General features: G+C 45.7%; 2 protein-coding genes across 2 annotated transcripts; both read right to left on the minus strand.

The window, feature by feature from the left end:
- Window positions 1-7905: 7905 nt before the first annotated feature.
- Window positions 7906-11423, minus strand: LOC121593845. Its single transcript, XM_041916560.1, has 5 exons — window positions 11056-11423; window positions 10301-10972; window positions 10141-10237; window positions 8624-10060; window positions 7906-8525 (listed from the first exon to the last, which is right to left on the minus strand). Exons 1-5 carry the CDS (start codon window positions 11268-11270, stop codon window positions 8382-8384), a joined length of 2565 nt encoding a protein of 854 aa, XP_041772494.1. The 5' UTR covers window positions 11271-11423; the 3' UTR covers window positions 7906-8381.
- A 1827-nt stretch (window positions 11424-13250) lies between these two features.
- On the minus strand, window positions 13251-16420 carry LOC121594033 (protein bric-a-brac 1-like). Its single transcript, XM_041916901.1, has 7 exons — window positions 16005-16420; window positions 15708-15841; window positions 15328-15415; window positions 15151-15247; window positions 14039-15070; window positions 13812-13947; window positions 13251-13727 (listed from the first exon to the last, which is right to left on the minus strand). The coding sequence occupies exons 1-7, from the start codon at window positions 16223-16225 to the stop codon at window positions 13666-13668; spliced, it is 1770 nt and encodes a 589-aa protein (XP_041772835.1). The 5' UTR covers window positions 16226-16420; the 3' UTR covers window positions 13251-13665.
- Between the last annotated feature and the right edge of the window lie 1898 nt (window positions 16421-18318).

The following is an 18318-nucleotide window of genomic DNA, read 5'->3' on the forward strand; positions in this document are numbered from 1 at the left end:
GCTATCTCCTAAGTATTGATTCGTTATTTTGCTCGGACAAGTTGATTTATTAGGCTGCGAACCAGGAAGGCGGATTTAATTATTTTTTTCCTAATATTAGGGATAAATATAATTTACTTTCCAAGAATCGGTGTATAACTCCGTATAAAGAGTGATGTCCTGTTCGGAATAAAACGATTAACGATTGTTTTAACCGTAGAGTTGGCAACCAGATTTACACACGTAAGTTGGCAACCGGCATACCCGGGTATTCCACACGTTTTGATGCAAAAAATTAACGATTTTCAAAGGTAAACAATGCTCTCTTTATTTTAATGCTGTAAGCAAGTAATGCCGACCATCTATTCTCTTCCATTTCATTTATTCATTAAATTTTTTCATTTTATTATAAAATAACGGTCAAATCGAAATTTGGAATCGCTTGAATTTGACTCGAAAATAAGCACAATACGAAAAGAGGATAAAGAGAAACGTCATTCTCCATACAAAATGTATGGAATACCCGGGTATGCTGGTTGCCAACTTACGTGGTAAAGTTAAAAAAATTCAAAATAAAATACTTACAGGCGGTTTAAAATTACAACTTATGCACTAAAAAATCATAAATTAAAAGTTGAGAGGCTATGGAAAATTTCAGGTTAATAAAAGCAATGAATCAAAAGTTATTGCAGTTCGAAGTTGAAAAAAATACCCGGGTATCCGGTTGCCAACTTAAAGGTTAAAATGTACACACTAGTGATGGGCTATCCAACCCACGACTCGGAATCGCTTCCGTGCTTTGCTACTCCGGCTATATAAAACTGATGATTCCGCCCGGAGCCGTCCTGAGCCGTTTGGAGCCATTCGAAGCCGTCGGATCCATCCGGAACTGTTGTAACGGTCGGAAATATTCTGAAGCGCTTCAAATCGCCGATATAATCTAGTACAAAATTAGGAGTTGAGTTAAAAAATGTCTTCATCACTGAAGAATTTTGTTTTCACCAATCCATGGTATAGAACTTTTTCTTAAGACCTACGAACACTTTTTAAAATTTAATTTTAATTAAAATATGCATTCACTATTTGTTTACAATGACTGTTACAGCGGTGCCGACTACTGCGCTTCCGACTCTGGAGGAATCATTCGGAAGCTATTCCGGATTTTTGTTGAATTCACCTATCATTAGTATAAACCCGATAAATGCGGGTTGACCCGCCCTTCACCAGTATAAACTAGTGATGGGTAAATTTCATTTTTTTCCACACTTGGATCGATCCAACTCCGGTATCCATCGGAGTCGGACTCGGTCCAAGCGCCACAGATTAAGCTGGAAAATCAAATATCCATAAAAAACGAAAGCTCCATAGCTTCATTGGTTTGCTCAATAGATGGCGTATTACGATTCATTATTATATAGCCTTTTAACTTTCCGAGCAAAAATCGACATGAATGGTCGTGTGGTCAGATACATGGGTATCAATACCAACGACCATTACTCAAATCTGATTTGCTTCAGTGCTGGTGGATTACATTGGAATTTAGTATTAAAAAATCGTTCATCGTTCTAATTCTAGCGATGCCTAACTTCAATGCGAAACCATACAACCCCAAGCGCCACAGATTAAGCTTAAACGACTGGAAAATTGAATATCCATAGAAAAAAATGAAAGCTCCACAGCTTCATTGGTTTGATCAATAGATGGCGTATTACAACTCATCATTATATTGCTATCCTTTTCTTGCAATGTGTTTCGACAAGTTGCATTTTATTATGACCTATATAGCCTTCTAACTTTCTGAGCAAAAATCTATATAAATGGTCGTGTGGTTAGATACGTGGGTATCAACACCAATGACCATTGCTCAAATCTCACTTGCTTTAGTGCTGGTGGTTTCCGTTGGAGTTTAGTATTTAAACAATCGTATCGCCGTTCTAGTTCTAGCGATGCATAACTTCAATGCGAAACCATACAACAGTACAGAGGAAATGAGAAAGCTCTCCTCCAAGCGATGAAGCTCAACTGGTTGGGGTATCCCACCAACAGATAGCGCCACCAGCTTTTTTGCTATTTTTAGAATGCATGAGTCGTTTGGCGTCTGCTAAACGAAGTCTTTCTATATTCCGTTTAGGTAGAGAACTTGAGTCGTTTAGAAGCCGTTTAGTGGTCGTTTAGTGGATTTGTGGCACTTGGGCAGTACAGAGGGAATCTGTACTCCTCCAAAGCGAGAAAGCTCTCCTGCAAGCGAGGAAGCTCCACTAGTTGGGTATTCCATCAACAGATGGCGCCATCAGCTTTTTGCTATTTTTAGAATGCATGAGCCGTTTGCCGTCTGCTAAACAAAGTCTTTCTATATTCCGTTTAGGTTGAGAACTTGAGTCGTTTAGAACCCGTTTAGTGGTCGTTTAGTGGATTTGTGGCTCTTGGGGGAGTTACTCTAGACTGTATAGGTGGCTGAAGGGTGGGGGATTCGCGAGAAAAACACCGGACTCATCGATTCCGAATCCATATCTGATCCGTACTGATCCGGATTGATCCGGACGATTCCGGAGTCGAATCCGGTTATGATCCCGATTCGGATTCATATTTTGCGCACCGTAGTCGGAGTTGCTCCATGACTCCGCTCCGAATTACCCACCACTAGCATAAAAATCTTTCCCATACCTGGCATTGCTGGACAATATGGACTTGTTAGCCAGTTTAATCAATATTCCTATGACTCTCTGTGAATTAACATTACTACCCCAAGCGCCACAGATTAAGCTTAAACGACTGGAAAATTGAATATCCATAGAAAAAAAATGAAAGCTCCACAGCTTCATTGGTTTGATCAATAGATGGCGTATTACAACTCATCATTATATTGCTATCCTTTTCTTGCAATGTGTTTCGACAAGTTGCATTTTATTATGACCTATATAGCCTTCTAACTTTCTGAGCAAAAATCTATATAAATGGTCATGTGGTTAGATACGTGGGTATCAATACCAATGACCATTGCTCAAATCTCACTTGCTTCAGTGCTGGTGGTTTCCGTTGGAGTTTAGTATTTAAACAATCGTATCGCCGTTCTAGTTCTAGCGATGCATAACTTCAATGCGAAACCATACAACAGTACAGAGGAAATGAGAACCCAAGTAGCACAATTCTGTTAAGAAACCGTTAAAAGTATGCCTAAAAGTATTACTTTTAGCTTTCCATACAGCAGTAATTTCAGGGCTTAAAACACTGCGTAACGCTTTCCTGGCTTCGTTAAAAATTCAAATTTCGCCGGTATTTTTAACGAAAAATATCAAACTCAACGAACAAATCGACAGAGATGGCTGTATTGCTCTGTCTCATTCTATATGCATTTGCTAGATCTTCGTTAAGTTACAACAGAAAGTGTTAATATTTCATGGAATAAATGCATAAATTCACCACAAATACTTTTATTCGACATTTCATCGTTTTGTCACTGCATATTGTCACTGTATCACATAAGTTTCTTTCATTCCATGGGTTTCTTCCATTATATCAGCATGGAGGTCAGCTGCAGCCGTGTACGAAAAGCATGATGTCCAAACGCTATCCAAATCAAATATGCTGCGGAATATAAAACTTATGTAGCTCATGTGAAGATAATGGTAATATCGATACACTGACCTGTTATAAAATCATGATGACACACAAATTAAACAATAGCTGATAAAAGTTGTCGCAGACGCTTGGTTTTGTTGCCATCTACACACAAGCTACACACACGAAGCTTGACGAACTTTTTGACATAAGAAATGGAGGCGCCATGTACGTGACCATGTACAGTATGTCTCAAAATTATCGTCATCAAGAGCATATTATTTTGCCCAAGAAAATATACATTTTTATGAAAAAATTTCTCATTTGCAAATATTTCATACCCTTTATCAAACTCTTCACATGTATTATTTGAAAATATGAAATATTAATTTTTTATTTTTAAATTCTTTTTTTATTATCACCGCAGCTTCAAATAGAGGAATAAAAGAAAACACATAGTTTTCAAACAGTTAATAAAAAAATAGTTTGGTGTAAAAATAAATACGCATTATTACATAAATAAGAATGAAAAATGATTTTCCGAATATTGAATAAATTGGAAATGGTGTACATAAAATTTGAAAAACACTGTGTGTTATAGTAACCCGAATCGAAAAAAAAACGAGTGTAACGGAATACGTCGTTATGATGTAACGCTGGCAAATGTCATATTCTCTTAAGAAACTCTATTTGATTTTTAAAGGCTTTAAAAAACTGTTAATAATCAAATAGAGTTTCTTAAGGCTACTTGGGAAAGCTCTCCTCCAAGCGATGAAGCTCAACTGGTTGGGGTATCCCACCAACAGATAGCGCCACCAGCTTTTTTGCTATTTTTAGAATGCATGAGTCGTTTGGCGTCTGCTAAACGAAGTCTTTCTATATTCCGTTTAGGTAGAGAACTTGAGTCGTTTAGAAGCCGTTTAGTGGTCGTTTAGTGGATTTGTGGCACTTGGGACAAGACCAAACAATGCTTTAATATCCAGAAAATGTGAATGAAAATGGGTAATTTTTATGTACAACCATCTCATCCGTGGCTCAAACATAGTAAATAATAAATGTTCATTAAAATAATTATTTTTTATATTATCTATCCCTGTGCCTTAGGGCGGTGGCAACGCTCATCCGATGCGATTTTATCGGACGCTTCTGTCAAACACTATTTCGGCTCATATTGCGAAAATTCGAATGATTTGAATTGTTAAACCATTATAAAAAAATTATTTGATATTGTTCCTACATAAACTGCATGATTACATTGACAGATAAAATCGGATGCGACGATCCGAGGAATCAAAATTTTTTGATTCCGTCGTACGACGAAATCGCACGTCCGACGTTATCTGTCAAATCTCATAACAATCTCGTCCGATAAAATCGCATCGGATGAGCGCTGCCACGGGCCTTATTTTGCACAATTTTTAAAACATATGTAGCTACGTGTACATGCGCCTTACTCGAAGCTTGGCCTACAACGGCTGTCACGGCCGGCTATGATTCATTTCCCAAGAACAACAACCAGTGCGTGCTGAAGAAATAAAAGCCGAACAAGAAGCACTCCCTTTTTCGGAGGTGAAAAGATTGACCATTGTGTTTGTGTGTATCTACGAGTGGAATATATCGCTCAAACGCAATGAATTTGATCAAATTTCTTGCACTTCTACTAGCTGTAGTGCATTGCTCTACAACGATTGCCGCCCAAAGCTTGAAATGTGCGAACGAACAACTGGAATACGCCTCCGACAAACGGGATGAGTTTTGTGTGTTCCGTGCAGTTGTGGTGAAGAAAGGAGCGCCGGAACCCGTGTTCGAGAACAGTGCCAGCCCCAAGGTGGCGTTCCTCGACTCTAATTTTACCCGCCTACCGGACCAGTTCTTCCAAGCCTTTCCTCAGCTCGAATGGCTGGTAGTAATGAACAGCGGTCTCGAGGTGCTGACGATCAAGAACCGGATGCGGGCCGTGCACGCTGCCGGGAATCAGATTAAAAGCTTGCAGGTTGAAGGTACGGCAGGAGCGAAGCTAGCCACACTATCCCTGCGAGACAATCCCTTCACGGACGTCACCAGCATTACGAAGCGTTTGCTAGGCTTGGAAGTGCTGGATCTGAGCGGCACGGAAGTCGCCGAGGACGAGACGATCAAGCTTGCAGTCTTTGCCCCGCTGGTAAATCTGACCGAACTGTACCTATCGCGCTTGGAAGCAGCGTATCTCGAAAATGAAGAAGAAATAGAGATTCCTTCACTGAAGGTGCTGGATGTGTCTGGTAATTTCTTCACGCCGAGCAACTTTAAGCTGCGCGTGTTCCGGACCCTGCCCAACATGGAGGAACTGTTTCTGCGTGACGCGAGTATGACGGATCTATCCGTAACGGACATCCGGCGCGACATGCCCGCCGTCAAGCGTATCCATCTCGGGGGTAACGATTTTAACTGCAAGCTGCTGGTGGCACTGCTGGCTCACCTGAAGGAGCGCGACATTGAAGCACCGGGACAATCGAGCAGCTGCCCGCTGGGCTACGACAACGAGCAGGGACTGTGCTGCAAATCGCACGGCAATTTCAACCCCGTGCGTCCCCCGACCGGCCCTACTGCTAGCCCACCAAAGGAAGGACTGGACACGACCACCGTCACTCCCACTGCCACAAAGCCACCAACGGGTCCGTCGACACCGATCGATACGACCAAAACGCAAGTGAAGGAAAAGGAGAAAGGCTCTTCGAAACACTATCTAATTTACGGCGGCATTACTGTGGTGCTTTTGATCGGTTTGTCTGTTATTGGATTTTTTGTGCATAGACGTAACGCAGCCAAACGGCGCCTACCGATACCATCGTCCGACAATCAAATGCAAGACTTGTAAAGCAACAAATTCAGGGGGGCGTAGAGGTTAAATAGGATTTAAGTGCAGGAAAGGAAACTGAATGAATACTTCTGAAGTAAACGGATTGTGGAATTCACAGGATAACAGTTTCTGGCTGAACATTTTCGGTTAGAGTTAAACATTGTTTTTTTTTTACTTTTTACGTCATAAGCCGTGCCTTCTAACAATCACCATTTCTCACCACATTTGAATTGTAATGAATTAAATTTTTTTTCTTGAATAATAGAACTAGAACACTCGAAAGGAATTGTGGCACGATGTGCGATGTGCGATGAAACCAAACAACGTTTACTGGAAATATTTGTTCCTTTTTTTTTAAAGTATTTTAACGTTTATTTTACGCCCACAAAAAGTACCAAAATGAATACATATTTTTAGGCAGCGAGAACGGCATGGCCGTTTGGAATTTGGAAAGGATATTTATGTATACATACAATATGTAGCTTGAGTGATAAGACGGCAAACCCATAATTGTAAATTTATATCTCGTCTTAAAGAAAAACAAAACGAATAAAAGCCATTTAACTATTTCACTTCACCGATGGACTGTTGTGACAGCGCGGATTTACTGAATCGAGTTGAGGTCGACCGAAATTGCACTCAAAGTAGTGGTGGGAGCTCGGAATTGGACCTACCTGATTCCGATTCCGTGTTCAGATTCAATTCTGGAGCCGATTCCGATTCCGAAGCCGATTCCAGGATCAGAATCGTCTCCGGAATCGGAAACGACCTGGGAATCGCAATTTGCTCCGGTAACGAATTCAGGCTTGACTCCAGAAATGGAGTTAGGTCCGGAATGAGAATTAGTTTTTGAATTGAAATAAGAAGTGTAGGAAGCGAAATAAGTCCGGGAATCTTCATGTGAATAGATAATTTGCAAGTAAATTTTGATTTTCTTTGTCGCTATCAACTCGTGGCATCATTGGACCCAAACGCCTATTCCTATGAAGATGCCGAAACCAACTTCATTTCGAAGCCAATTCTGATTACGGAGTCAATTCCGGTGTCGGATCCGATTTTGATTCCGGAGCCAATTCCGGAGCCAAATCCGATTTCGGAGCCGATTCCGATTCCGGAGCCAAATCCGATTTCGGAGCCGATTCCGATTCCGGAGCCGATTCCGATTCCAGAGCGGATGCCGGAACCAATTCTGGAAACTGATTCCGGATCTACTATCCGGAATCGATTCCAGAATACTTCGGAGCTAGCCGGAATCGATTCGATGGCCGGTTTCGTGATACAGTCGTCAATTCGTCAACGACTTAACAACATGCCTGTCATGGGTTCAAGCCCCAATCGATTCCGACTTCATTTTTCCCATCACTAACTCAAAGGGCCCTTGAGAACTAAGATCCATCCATGACAAAATGTATTGAGAGAAAAAGGAGTGAAACCGCAATGCCATCAGGAGTAGAATCAATAAAAATATTAAATCGCCACACCTGTAACGGAAAAGCACACGACACACGTTTCTAAAAACAGTTGCGAGATTTTATTCCCTTCTTACTTCTTTCTTACATAATTTGTACACCGCTTTTCCGGCCCTTGCTATGGCGGACATTTTTCTACGCAAACAAGCAGCTTGCATCACCAGCAGGAGCATCGTTATAGCGCTATCTTTAAACTTAATTTAAAATACACATTCTATAGTATCTCTGCGAGTGCTTGTTAAAAACAAACACATTCTAACCGAATCGGAGGATGGTGTGTACACCATGGTGGATAGCGCGGATTGGCGCCGTGAGACCGTCGGCGCCCTTCTGCTTACTTAAATAAGAAAGTAACCGACCCGATGGCGGGTCTCATGATACAGTCGTCAACTCGTCAACGACTTAACAACATGCCTGTCATGGGGTTCAAGCCCCAAATGGACTGACTATCCTACTATGGGTAAATCAATAAGTCACCGAAAGCTTGTAGCCCCATTAGTGGTACAGGCAGAGGCCGATCACAACACACCCCTCCCCTAGTCGTCCGACATCGATAGCTCCTCGTGAAAGTGCGGATACCGTTCCGTGTGTTTCCGCACGATGTGCTGCACCCAGTCGTACTTCGTGCTGAGACACTTGCCGCACAGATCACACCGTAGTATCGTTTTGGGTCTTGCATCCTGTGAAAATGAAAATCGTGCATTACTATGCTGGCCAAGTTTACAAAACCACATGGGAGGAGGGGGGGGGGGATCCCCGATCCCCGACCAACACCTACCGGATTGTTTTCCCCATTCATGAGCCGTTCGTCGCTCGCGTGCTGGTAGACGACGTGCTGCAGCCACTCTTCGGACAATGGGTACCGCTTGCCGCATATCCTACAACCGTACCATGGCCGAAGGCTCGGTACGAACTGTTTCCTGCTCGTCGATTGTTTTTCACTGCTGCCGGACAACGGTGACAGCTGCGACTGAGACGGCTGTTCCGGCGGGGAGTGCGGTTGCTTTTGCGACAGCTGCTGTACGCTCGTGCAGGCAGGTATCGTTTGAAGGGCACGCCGTACTTCCGATGTTTGCAACGGCAGTTTCACCTTCGTTTTTATCGTTACGACCGGCTCCCGTGCTAACCGATCCTGTCCATCATTTGCCTGGGTACTTTCTTCGTGCACACTGACCTCACGTGATTCGCTTCTGCTGCGCGCATTGTTGTTGTTGTTGCTGTTGGCGGGCCGCTTTGTCGGATTGGTACTATCTACGCTGTCATCATTAGCTGAGATCGTTTGGAGCCGTGCCGCTGTTGGTTCCGGGGTCGTTATTGCCGTGGATGGATTGCTCACAGATTGCTTTCCATTCACTATGCTGCTGTTGCCATCGAAATCCGTGTCCATATCGTCGTCTCCGGTGTCGATGTAGAGCGACTTTTCCTCGTCGAAATCATCGTCCTCATCCTTCTCATCTTCCGTTCTCTGCGAATCGTCATCCTCCTCATCATCATCATCATCATCATCTTCATCCTCCTCGTCATCATCGTAATCGTCGTAGGTGTCACGATCGTCGATGCTTTTGCCGTCTTCTGTTTCTTCCTTATCCTCCGCCACGCCTTTACCCTCCAACTCTTTATCCCGCTTGGCGACACGATCTCCTTCCTCCGTCTCGGAATCAGACCGCAGCAAATCGAACCCAACGTTTGACGACACTTCCACCTCATCCAGCTCATCGTCACTGCTGTAGCGCATTCGCTTGATGATTTTGATCAGCTTTCGGTTGCGTCTCTTTTGCGTTGGTCGCTCGTGCGGTGTCAGCGTGTCGGCGTCGGAAAACTCTTGCGTCGACGAAGAGACAGACTTCGGTTCCGACGCGTTTGATGCGGCGGACGCTTGTGGCACGCTTGTAACGGTGCTGCGGTCAAATTCGTCCACCGCACTTCCCTCGCTGTCGGAGTGTGACGCAGGTTGCCGTTTGCTCGGTGCCGTCCGGACGGGTCGCTCCACATCGGACGAGCCTTCCTTTTCTTCGCTCCAAACGCCCCGCACCCGTAGCACCTGGCCGCAGCGTAAGAAATCGCCAATCAGCTCCTGCGTGACCGACACCTTGCCGGTGTACATGAACTGTAGCAGCAGCTGCATCACCGGCTGGGAAATGTCGGGCTGCAGCAGCACGGTAAGCGGACTACCGTTGGTGTTTGGTTTTAGCGCACCCAGAATGCTGGAAAAGAACTGTTGCCGCACGATTGACATGCATTGGGGGTATTAATTTGGGGCGTTTTGCGCGCACTGGAAGCTCTGAGCTGACTTACTTCACTGAAGTTGGCCAACACCATACGATGGGCTGGCATTACGCACGTGACACCGTCGTTGCACGTAATTAGCATAACATCGGCGTACAGTTGGTTGCTGTAATCAGAGGGAAGTTGGTGTTTTTACATCCGCATTTGCAAACATCCTTCGATGCGTTACCTGTACAGTTGGCTCAAGAAGCTTTCCATCGCGGCATGCCGATAGGATCCATTGAAATGAAAGACTTGGCTGTGCTGTGGGCTTTTCGAGGACGACGAAACAGGCAGTTCGAAATCAAACGACGAATCACTGTCGGTATCGTCCGTATCATCCGCCGATTCGTCGGACTCGTCATTCGATTTGTCTGCCTCTGGTTGCTTCGATTCGGTGCGGGTCGGAGGGTCCTGTTCCGTTGCCGGTTTATCGTCCAGCTGGCTCGATGTGCTAGCAGCGTTGGGCGGCTCTTCCGCTACCATGCTTGCTGCATCTTCATGCTCTATCACCACCTCCTCAGCAAGCACCTCCTGTTCCGGGCGTACCTCCTTCTCGGCTGACTCCTCGTTCAGCTCTTCGTTCAGCTCTTCCAGCTCCGCAAAGTCCATCAATTCGTCATCGATCGCATGTGCTTCCGCCGGTGCCTGCCTGCGTGCCTGTCGCTCTTGGATGCTCTGATGCGACGCAATAGTGTCCGCCATCTCGATGTTGACGTCAAGGTATTCGCACATGTCGTAAACCGGCGGATCCACGCTCTTGTACTCGACCGGTATCTCGTACTCGAAGAATTTCTCTATCTTGCTGTACAGCAACCATTGCGAGGGTTCACCGGTCATGGCCACTCGGTTCGCTTCCTTCCTGCAAACCACCAACACACGGTACGGATTAGCGTCCCTCCATTTTCTCCATTTGCTTTGCTCTCTCTCTCTCGTTCGTCTTACCGAAACTTGCCGCTGAGGTTGTGTATGCGGCCGCGTATATCCTTTACGGTGGCGTCGAGAAACCCCTCCTCCTGCAGCTCGCGCACCATCAGTGCGTAGATCTCCTCATTGCCACGGCCCACCTTCAGCGATGGGTAGTACTTTTCCCACACATCGCACAGCAGCTCGAGCTGGGCCGCCGTCCAACGATTTTTGGTCTTGATCACTCGGCGCATTGTTTTTTTTCTGCGCGCGCGGCACCACCACCACTACCACTCCAAACAAAAGGGAAGGTTTTGCGCTAAAACGGGGGAAAATTGCGCTTAATTTCTCTCGGAATAGTTTTGGAGGGCTTCTGCTGCAACATAAACAAATAAATTCCGCACTTTGGGGGAGCCGATTTGACAGCTCGGCCAAATCATAACAAAAGCCAAGCAAGTCCCAAGCGACAAAACTAATATGTTTTCTCGCTCTCTCAGGTTTACTGATCTTTTCGGGTAGAATGAGAAAGCACGTCGATGTTGTTAGTTGGGACGTTGTGGCGGGTTTTGACGTTTCCCGCAAGCCAAAATCCCTCGCCAACGCTCCAAATCGGTGCGATTTTCCCTCGCTGGCGACGCTTTTGGAAAGTAGCTGTGACAGTTTTTGAAGATTCGAGTGAGGGTTTGCCGCCAAAAAGCTCGCTTTGCTCTGCGGGGTTCAAATTCCCAGAAATGTTCCAACAGGAGGCTTTCCAGTGAAGTGGAAATTTCAACAGAAATATTCAAAATGGTTCTTATTTTCTCCGTTCAGGATTTAGTGTTGCAAAAAGGGTTGCGTTTTAAAGCACGTTTTACTCACTTAGTTACTAAAGCACATTTTACCTCATTACAATACACTGCAGTGAGATATCCCAATAACGATACAACGGTCTCAATAATACTTCCGCTTTAGGATTACTTACGTACTTATCCAGCGTTACAACCGCTTTGCGGTCTTGGTCTGCCTCAGGAGTTTCCGAAACCGCTCACGGTCTCGTGCCTTCGTCTGCCAGTCCGTTATCACGGCCTTAATGGCGGACGCCTCCACGCCATCTTGCCACCTCAATTTGGGCCTACCACGCTTCCTCTGTCCTTGCGGACGGCCTAAAAAGACTTTACGGACTGGGTCATCCGTTTCCATACGTACAACATGGCCAGCTCACAGGAGCCTAGCGAGCTTGATACGCTGCACGACAGTGAGATCGCTGTACATCTCGTACAGCTCGTCATTATAGCGGCTCCTCCATTGTCCTTCCACACGTACGGGGCCAAGTATCCTTCTGAGCATCTTACTCTTGAATGCGGCAAAGAGGGTTTCGTCAGATTTGGACAGTGTCCATGTCTCAGAGGCGTATGTGAGTACCGGAACTTTATAGGTACTATATAGTCTCAGCTTCGTCCGACGCGACAGGTGCTTTGAGGTGAACTCAAAGATGAATGACCGGTTGGCAGCCAGCATCCTTGCGCGCAACTCAGCTTCCATGCTCTTGTCGTTGCTGACCTTTGACCCCAGATAGGTGAATTCTGGGATGGCTTCAAAACTACGTTAACATATCTGTACGTCAAACCTACGTAGATTTTGTTTATTTATTGATAGACCCGCTGATGTTACCACCATCAGTTTGGTCTTTGCCTCGTTTATCTGCAATCAGAGGTTCTCTGCCGCCTGCTCAATCGCTTGGTAGGCTTCTGCTACATAGGAGAGCCGCAGACCAATGATGTTAATATATCAACAGCGTATGTCAGGATCGGGATCTTACTTATAGAAGATGGCTCCCGTAGTCTCCACCTTCGAGTCACGGATGGCCCTCTTTAGCGCCATGTTGAATAGGAGACCCAAAGCAAGCACGTCCTCCTGGCGCAGACCTGGCCCTGAGAGTTTTCCACTCACCTCCAGCCTTATCAGTTTGGCCGGGATTCCAAAAGAGCTCATAGCGTCGTACAATTTTACCCTGGCCATGCTATCATATGCAGCTTTGAAGTCAATGAAGAGATGGTATGTGTCGTGTCTGTATTCAGCCATCCTCTCCAAGATCTGCCGCACGATGAAGATCTGATCAGTGGTTGTTTTTCCGTTTCGGAAGCTTTAGGGTCAATATGTGTAAATCATTCGTTCATCTAAATAAAAAAAAAAGAAACCGTATTCAAACTTGACTAAATTCATCACAATTGCATCATTAATACAAGTCCGTCCTGTAAATTGTGAAATAATTAAAACGTATATTTCGACGTGTTTGTGTGGGTGTGCGCAAATGTGTGTCTCTGCTCGCTCTATGCACTACTGTTTTAAGAGTTCCTACTACAAGTCCTTACAGCCTAGAGTGTTGTATAATTTTCTACTCGTAACTTCATTTGTATATGTAGTACTGCCTTGTACCTCGGTACCTTGCTGCGCAGCAAACGGGGGTGTTGCATTTGCAAGAAGCAACGTTCATAGCCGGTTGACAAATAAAAACGGTTTAGAGGGGGAGAGGATAAAATGGAGTATATATCGTAAAATTGTTCGATCGAGGTTTGTTTCGTTTTTGTTTTGTGTTTTTTCGTCCCGTCCACGGGCCCTGGGAACTTAATTCGTCGAATCCGCCCGGGCCCACCAACACCGTGAGTATTATTAGTCGGCCGAGCTGGAGGAGGCGATGGAGCGAATTTTGCTAATACTGGGCATTGCATCTTCTGTCAAGGGAAGCAAAGGACGTGGAATTATTATGTTTTCGTTTACACATATTCCTTACAGCACATGTTCCGGAGATAACTTACCGGTAAACTGAGCCATCTGTTGATGCAATTCGGCGGTACGATCGCTATGCATCAGCAGCACGTGCTGTGCCCAATCAACGGCCGTCATGAAGAACTTCCCGCAAAATTCGCAACGCATGTTGTTTATTGGCGTTTCCTATAAGAAAAAAAAGAAAGAATTAGTACCTTATTCGCGTCTTATGCAAAGTGCAAAGCGCTGCGCCTTGTTAGGACCATCGTTTGCTCACTTCTTCTGCCATCCGGCTCCGTTTGCGCAGCACTTCCGCCGCATCGCCATGGAAGCTGATGATGTGCTGCAGTAAGTCATCGGTATTAGTAAAGCATGCACTGCACAGATCGCAGTTCATTGAGGATTCTGTTGGTTGTTGCTGGTGCGCTGAGTGGGAGGGTTCCGGCAGATGCTGCGGCTGCTGCTGCTGCTGCTGTTGCACTTGCTGCACTTGTTGCTGCTGAAGATCGTTGTCTATCGGCACTTGACCAGCCAGCAGTTGTGGCGGTAGCTGCTGTGGCTGCGGTTGCGGTAGTGACTGCTGCTGCTGCTGCTGCTGCTGTAGAGAGTAATGGTCCGGCACTGCCTGCGAAGTTTGTGGCGACTGTTTGGGCTTTCCGTCGGCAGCCGGCTTCGATTTGACCACCTCCTCCGGGAGTATCATAACGTCCTCGTCCGAGTCATTGTCGTCGTCGAGATCGTCCCATTCGGTCGGTTCCTGCTTCACGTCCGACAGGCTGCCGCTGCTGAACAGTGCGGCCGCACCGTGCGCCATCGCGCGCATGGAGCTGGCGTGCAGGTCACGCTGGATGGCCGCGATCGCGAGCCGCTTCTGCTCATCGAGCGAGTCCATCGCCGATGTGCCTGAGTCCGACGCCACCTCCGACTGCTGGTCGACCGATTTCAGCGACGATCGACCGGGCAGCACCGGCGCCCGGCCCTGGTCGTTGCTGTCCTGCGACGAGGTACCCGGTTGGCGGTAGTGCATCTTGCGCGGCGGTTCGGCCCCCGGCATGCGCCGCTTGTTCCCCGCCAGTCCCGAGCCCTGCTGCTGGCCGCCCGATCGGCTTTCGCTCCAGAAGCCGCGAATCTTGAGCAGCTCGCCGCTGCGCAACACATCGTCCACGTTGTACTCCGGCACGGACGACTGCCCGGTGTACATGTACTGCATCAGTATTTGCATCGTCTGGTGCGATATGCTGCCCGGCAGCACGATGTACGTGTTGGAGTTTTGCGGCACGTTCAGCTTGTCGAAAATGTTTGCGAAATACTGTTTTTGTGCCAAAAGGGGAATAAGTTTTAGTAAAAGTGTGTAAAATCCATGTGACCAACAACGTGACGGATGCGTACCATGCTGAAATTGCCCAACACCATGCGATGCGCTGGAATGGCGAAAGTTTCACCATCGTGACAGGTAACCAGTGTTACATCCGCGTAACGAGGATTGCTGCAAAAATAAAAAAGCATTTTTTAACATTTTAAATGCATTTTAATAACAAACAGTAAGGGCTCACAACTTATACTCACAAGTACAAATCGGTGAAAAAGTTGTCAATATTTTCGTGCCGATAGTTACACTTCAGCTGATACACCTTCGTTTTGCTCTCCGGCGGCTCTGCGGAACGAAATTTCCCAAATAAACACAATGTTATTGCTTTCTCTCTCTTTCACTCAGGTATATGCTGTTCCCGTGCAATGCGAAACTTGACCAGAAACTAAAATTAGCCAATTTTTTCCCCTCATTTGTCCAAGTGTCGCAAACACCAAACAAATGCCTTTCGAACCGTTTGGTCTAACTCCCTTCGGTAGCACTCCAAACGCAACGGGGTCATTAAATATGGCCTACTACCCTTGGTACGTTACCAACACACACTGCTCTCCCTTTCTCCCCCGCACTGCGCACTCACCTTCCATGCTTTCCTCCTGCGTTTCGGCGGTTTCGTCCAGCCCGCCCGCATCGTTGCTCAGGATGTTGTGAATCTTGCTGAAGAGCGGCCAACGCGACGGCGATCCACCGGACAGCGTCAGCATCGATTCCTTCCTGTGGAAGTGGAAACGCACACCTTTAGGCACCCCCCGTACACAACACCGTTCACCCCGTTGACAGAAAACGCGTCCGCCGCGAGGTTAGAACGTGGGAAACACTTCACGCCCGCCCGCCCGCCCGCACCGGAGACACCCAGCGGGGGCAGTCGGATAATTACCTGTACTTGGCGGAAAGGTTATTGATCCGGATCCGTATGTCCTCCACCGTCACCTTGCACCCGCTTCGCTCCAGCTTGTGTTTCATCTTCACGAAGACGTGGTCATTCCGTCGGCACGATTTCAGCTCACGGTAATGCTCGGCCCACAGGTCGATCAGCAGCTCGATTTTGGAAATCGACCACCGGTTTTTCTTCTTCTTGTACATCTGGCTCAGCTCCATTTTTTTCGGTTCGGCGCGGCGCAAGGGTCTGTCGCGGTTCGCCTTTCTTTCACACTTTATGCTCGTTAATTATGCTTGGACTTTTTTTCCTTTCTTATGCTTTCCCTTCTCGCCCTTTCCACGGCAGTTCCGCGTCCCCTTTTTCTCTGCCAAAGAACAAGCGTTGCTGCAACATAAACAAAATATATGAAGTTTGACGTTTGCTGCGGGTCAAGGTTAGTATGGTGTGGTGGTGTGACCGTGCAGCCATCTTGTCAACTGGACGTGCGTGCGCGTGGTGAATTTGTTTCGAAGAAACGTGAAATCTGTTGTTTTTTAGCTCTCATAGCAGAGTGTAATAAAAATACAAATCTTTCGGCCAAGGAACGCTTTACATGGCTCTGCCAAGATATAAACCATAATGAAGGACATCTGGGTATGTATTTTTCTATTCAAAATCGTTGAAATATGCTAGACATATCTTTTGTAGGCTTTGCTTTGTGCACTGCCGAGAAGTAGAAAGGCCGAATGCGAAAAAATAATTATTTTCCACCTTGTCTGTCATTACAACCACTTGCTGGTCCAATCGTGCTTCAAAAGTATCATGGATCCTTTCTCTGTTTGGTCTTATTGCGGAAAGGTGAAAAGAATCATAATCTTATCGTGAGTCTTTACGGGCAGTGTCTTTCGGTGCAAAATACAACAACTAAAAGTAAAGAATCTACTAGAACTGATTCCTAATCTAAACTGATCCTGGAACTGATCATGTATTTGGGTACACCGATCCTTGAACTGATCTTGAACTCATATCTGCTCTGAAACTGTTCCAAATCAACCGGTATCGTCTCTTGTAGTGATGGGAAAAGTGAAGTACCGGCTCCGGAATCGGAATAGATTCCGGAATTAAAATACCCAAATAGCCAGAATTGCTTAAGCAGCTCATTTTGGCACGCTAAAGATCGCTGCTCGAATTCACCTTTTGCAGTAGTTAAACAGCACTAAAGTTCTTGGTGGGTCTTTCAAACATCGCTTAAGCAGCTTCCTTATGCTACGGTGCCGGGGATTATTTTTCTTTGTTTTTTATTTTCAAGCAAGCGTCATCGATGAAATAAACAACAGGTTTTGTTTTGTTTGTGTTCATGTGTATATTTTTAAATCCTTAATATTCATGAATTATACAAAATGTCACACAATTTACTGTACAATCACAATCACTTCACTCAATATTCATTCTTCAATTAACGAATCTAACTTGTGCAGCAGCAATGAGATTATTGTCGGCTTCCGTCTTTGACACTTTGGCAAGAGCCATCTCGTACCGATGTCATGCATTAAAAAGCTATAAAGTTCCACCAAGTTCGGTACGCTTTCTTAACAAGCCTTCAAGTTCCACCATGAACCCTACACATAGTGCTAATCAGCCGCAAAGTTCCAAAAAGTACCATGTGCCTGTTAAAAAGCTCCATAGTTCCGCAAAGTACCGTCTATCTCTTAATCAGCCACAAAGTACGACATCGGACCGATTTTTCGTTAAACAGCTCTAAATCAGCTATAAAGTACGAGCTGGCTATTTGGGATAGGTTTTGTAATCGGAATAGCTTCAGGAATCGGACTAGGTTCCGTAACCGGAATAGGTTCCGGGATCTGAATAGGTCCAGGGATCGGAATAGGTCCAGGAATTGGAATCAGCTCCGGATTAGGTGCCACCAGCAAGAGTCTATGAGTTTTGTTTATCCTGTTTTACAATTTCCACACATGTCAGCACTTCTTAGGCATGCAGCATTTTTTTAGAATCGTTATTTGTTTGTTTTATTATGTACCTTGATACTTAACCCTCTGTTGATTCCCCTCCCCCCCAACAAAATTAAAATTTTCCCTCCGCAGTTGTAACTGACCCCACACCCATCACTGTCCTGGAAGTAGGTATGGAGCCATGCCGATGCTGACACTGATCCTGAACCATTATTGGTCGTGCAACCGGAAAATAACATGTTTCTTTTATGCAACAATTGTACTTGGATCAGTCAAACCTGTCCCGGTTCAGCTTTATTGTTCATTTTCACATCCTCTTTCTGATGTGTTTGAGTCCTCCCTAAATGTCCTCTTGTATTACT

This window comes from Anopheles merus, chromosome 2L (genome assembly GCF_017562075.2).
Source record: "Anopheles merus strain MAF chromosome 2L, AmerM5.1, whole genome shotgun sequence".
In the NCBI taxonomy this organism is placed as follows: Eukaryota; Metazoa; Arthropoda; class Insecta; order Diptera; family Culicidae; genus Anopheles; species Anopheles merus.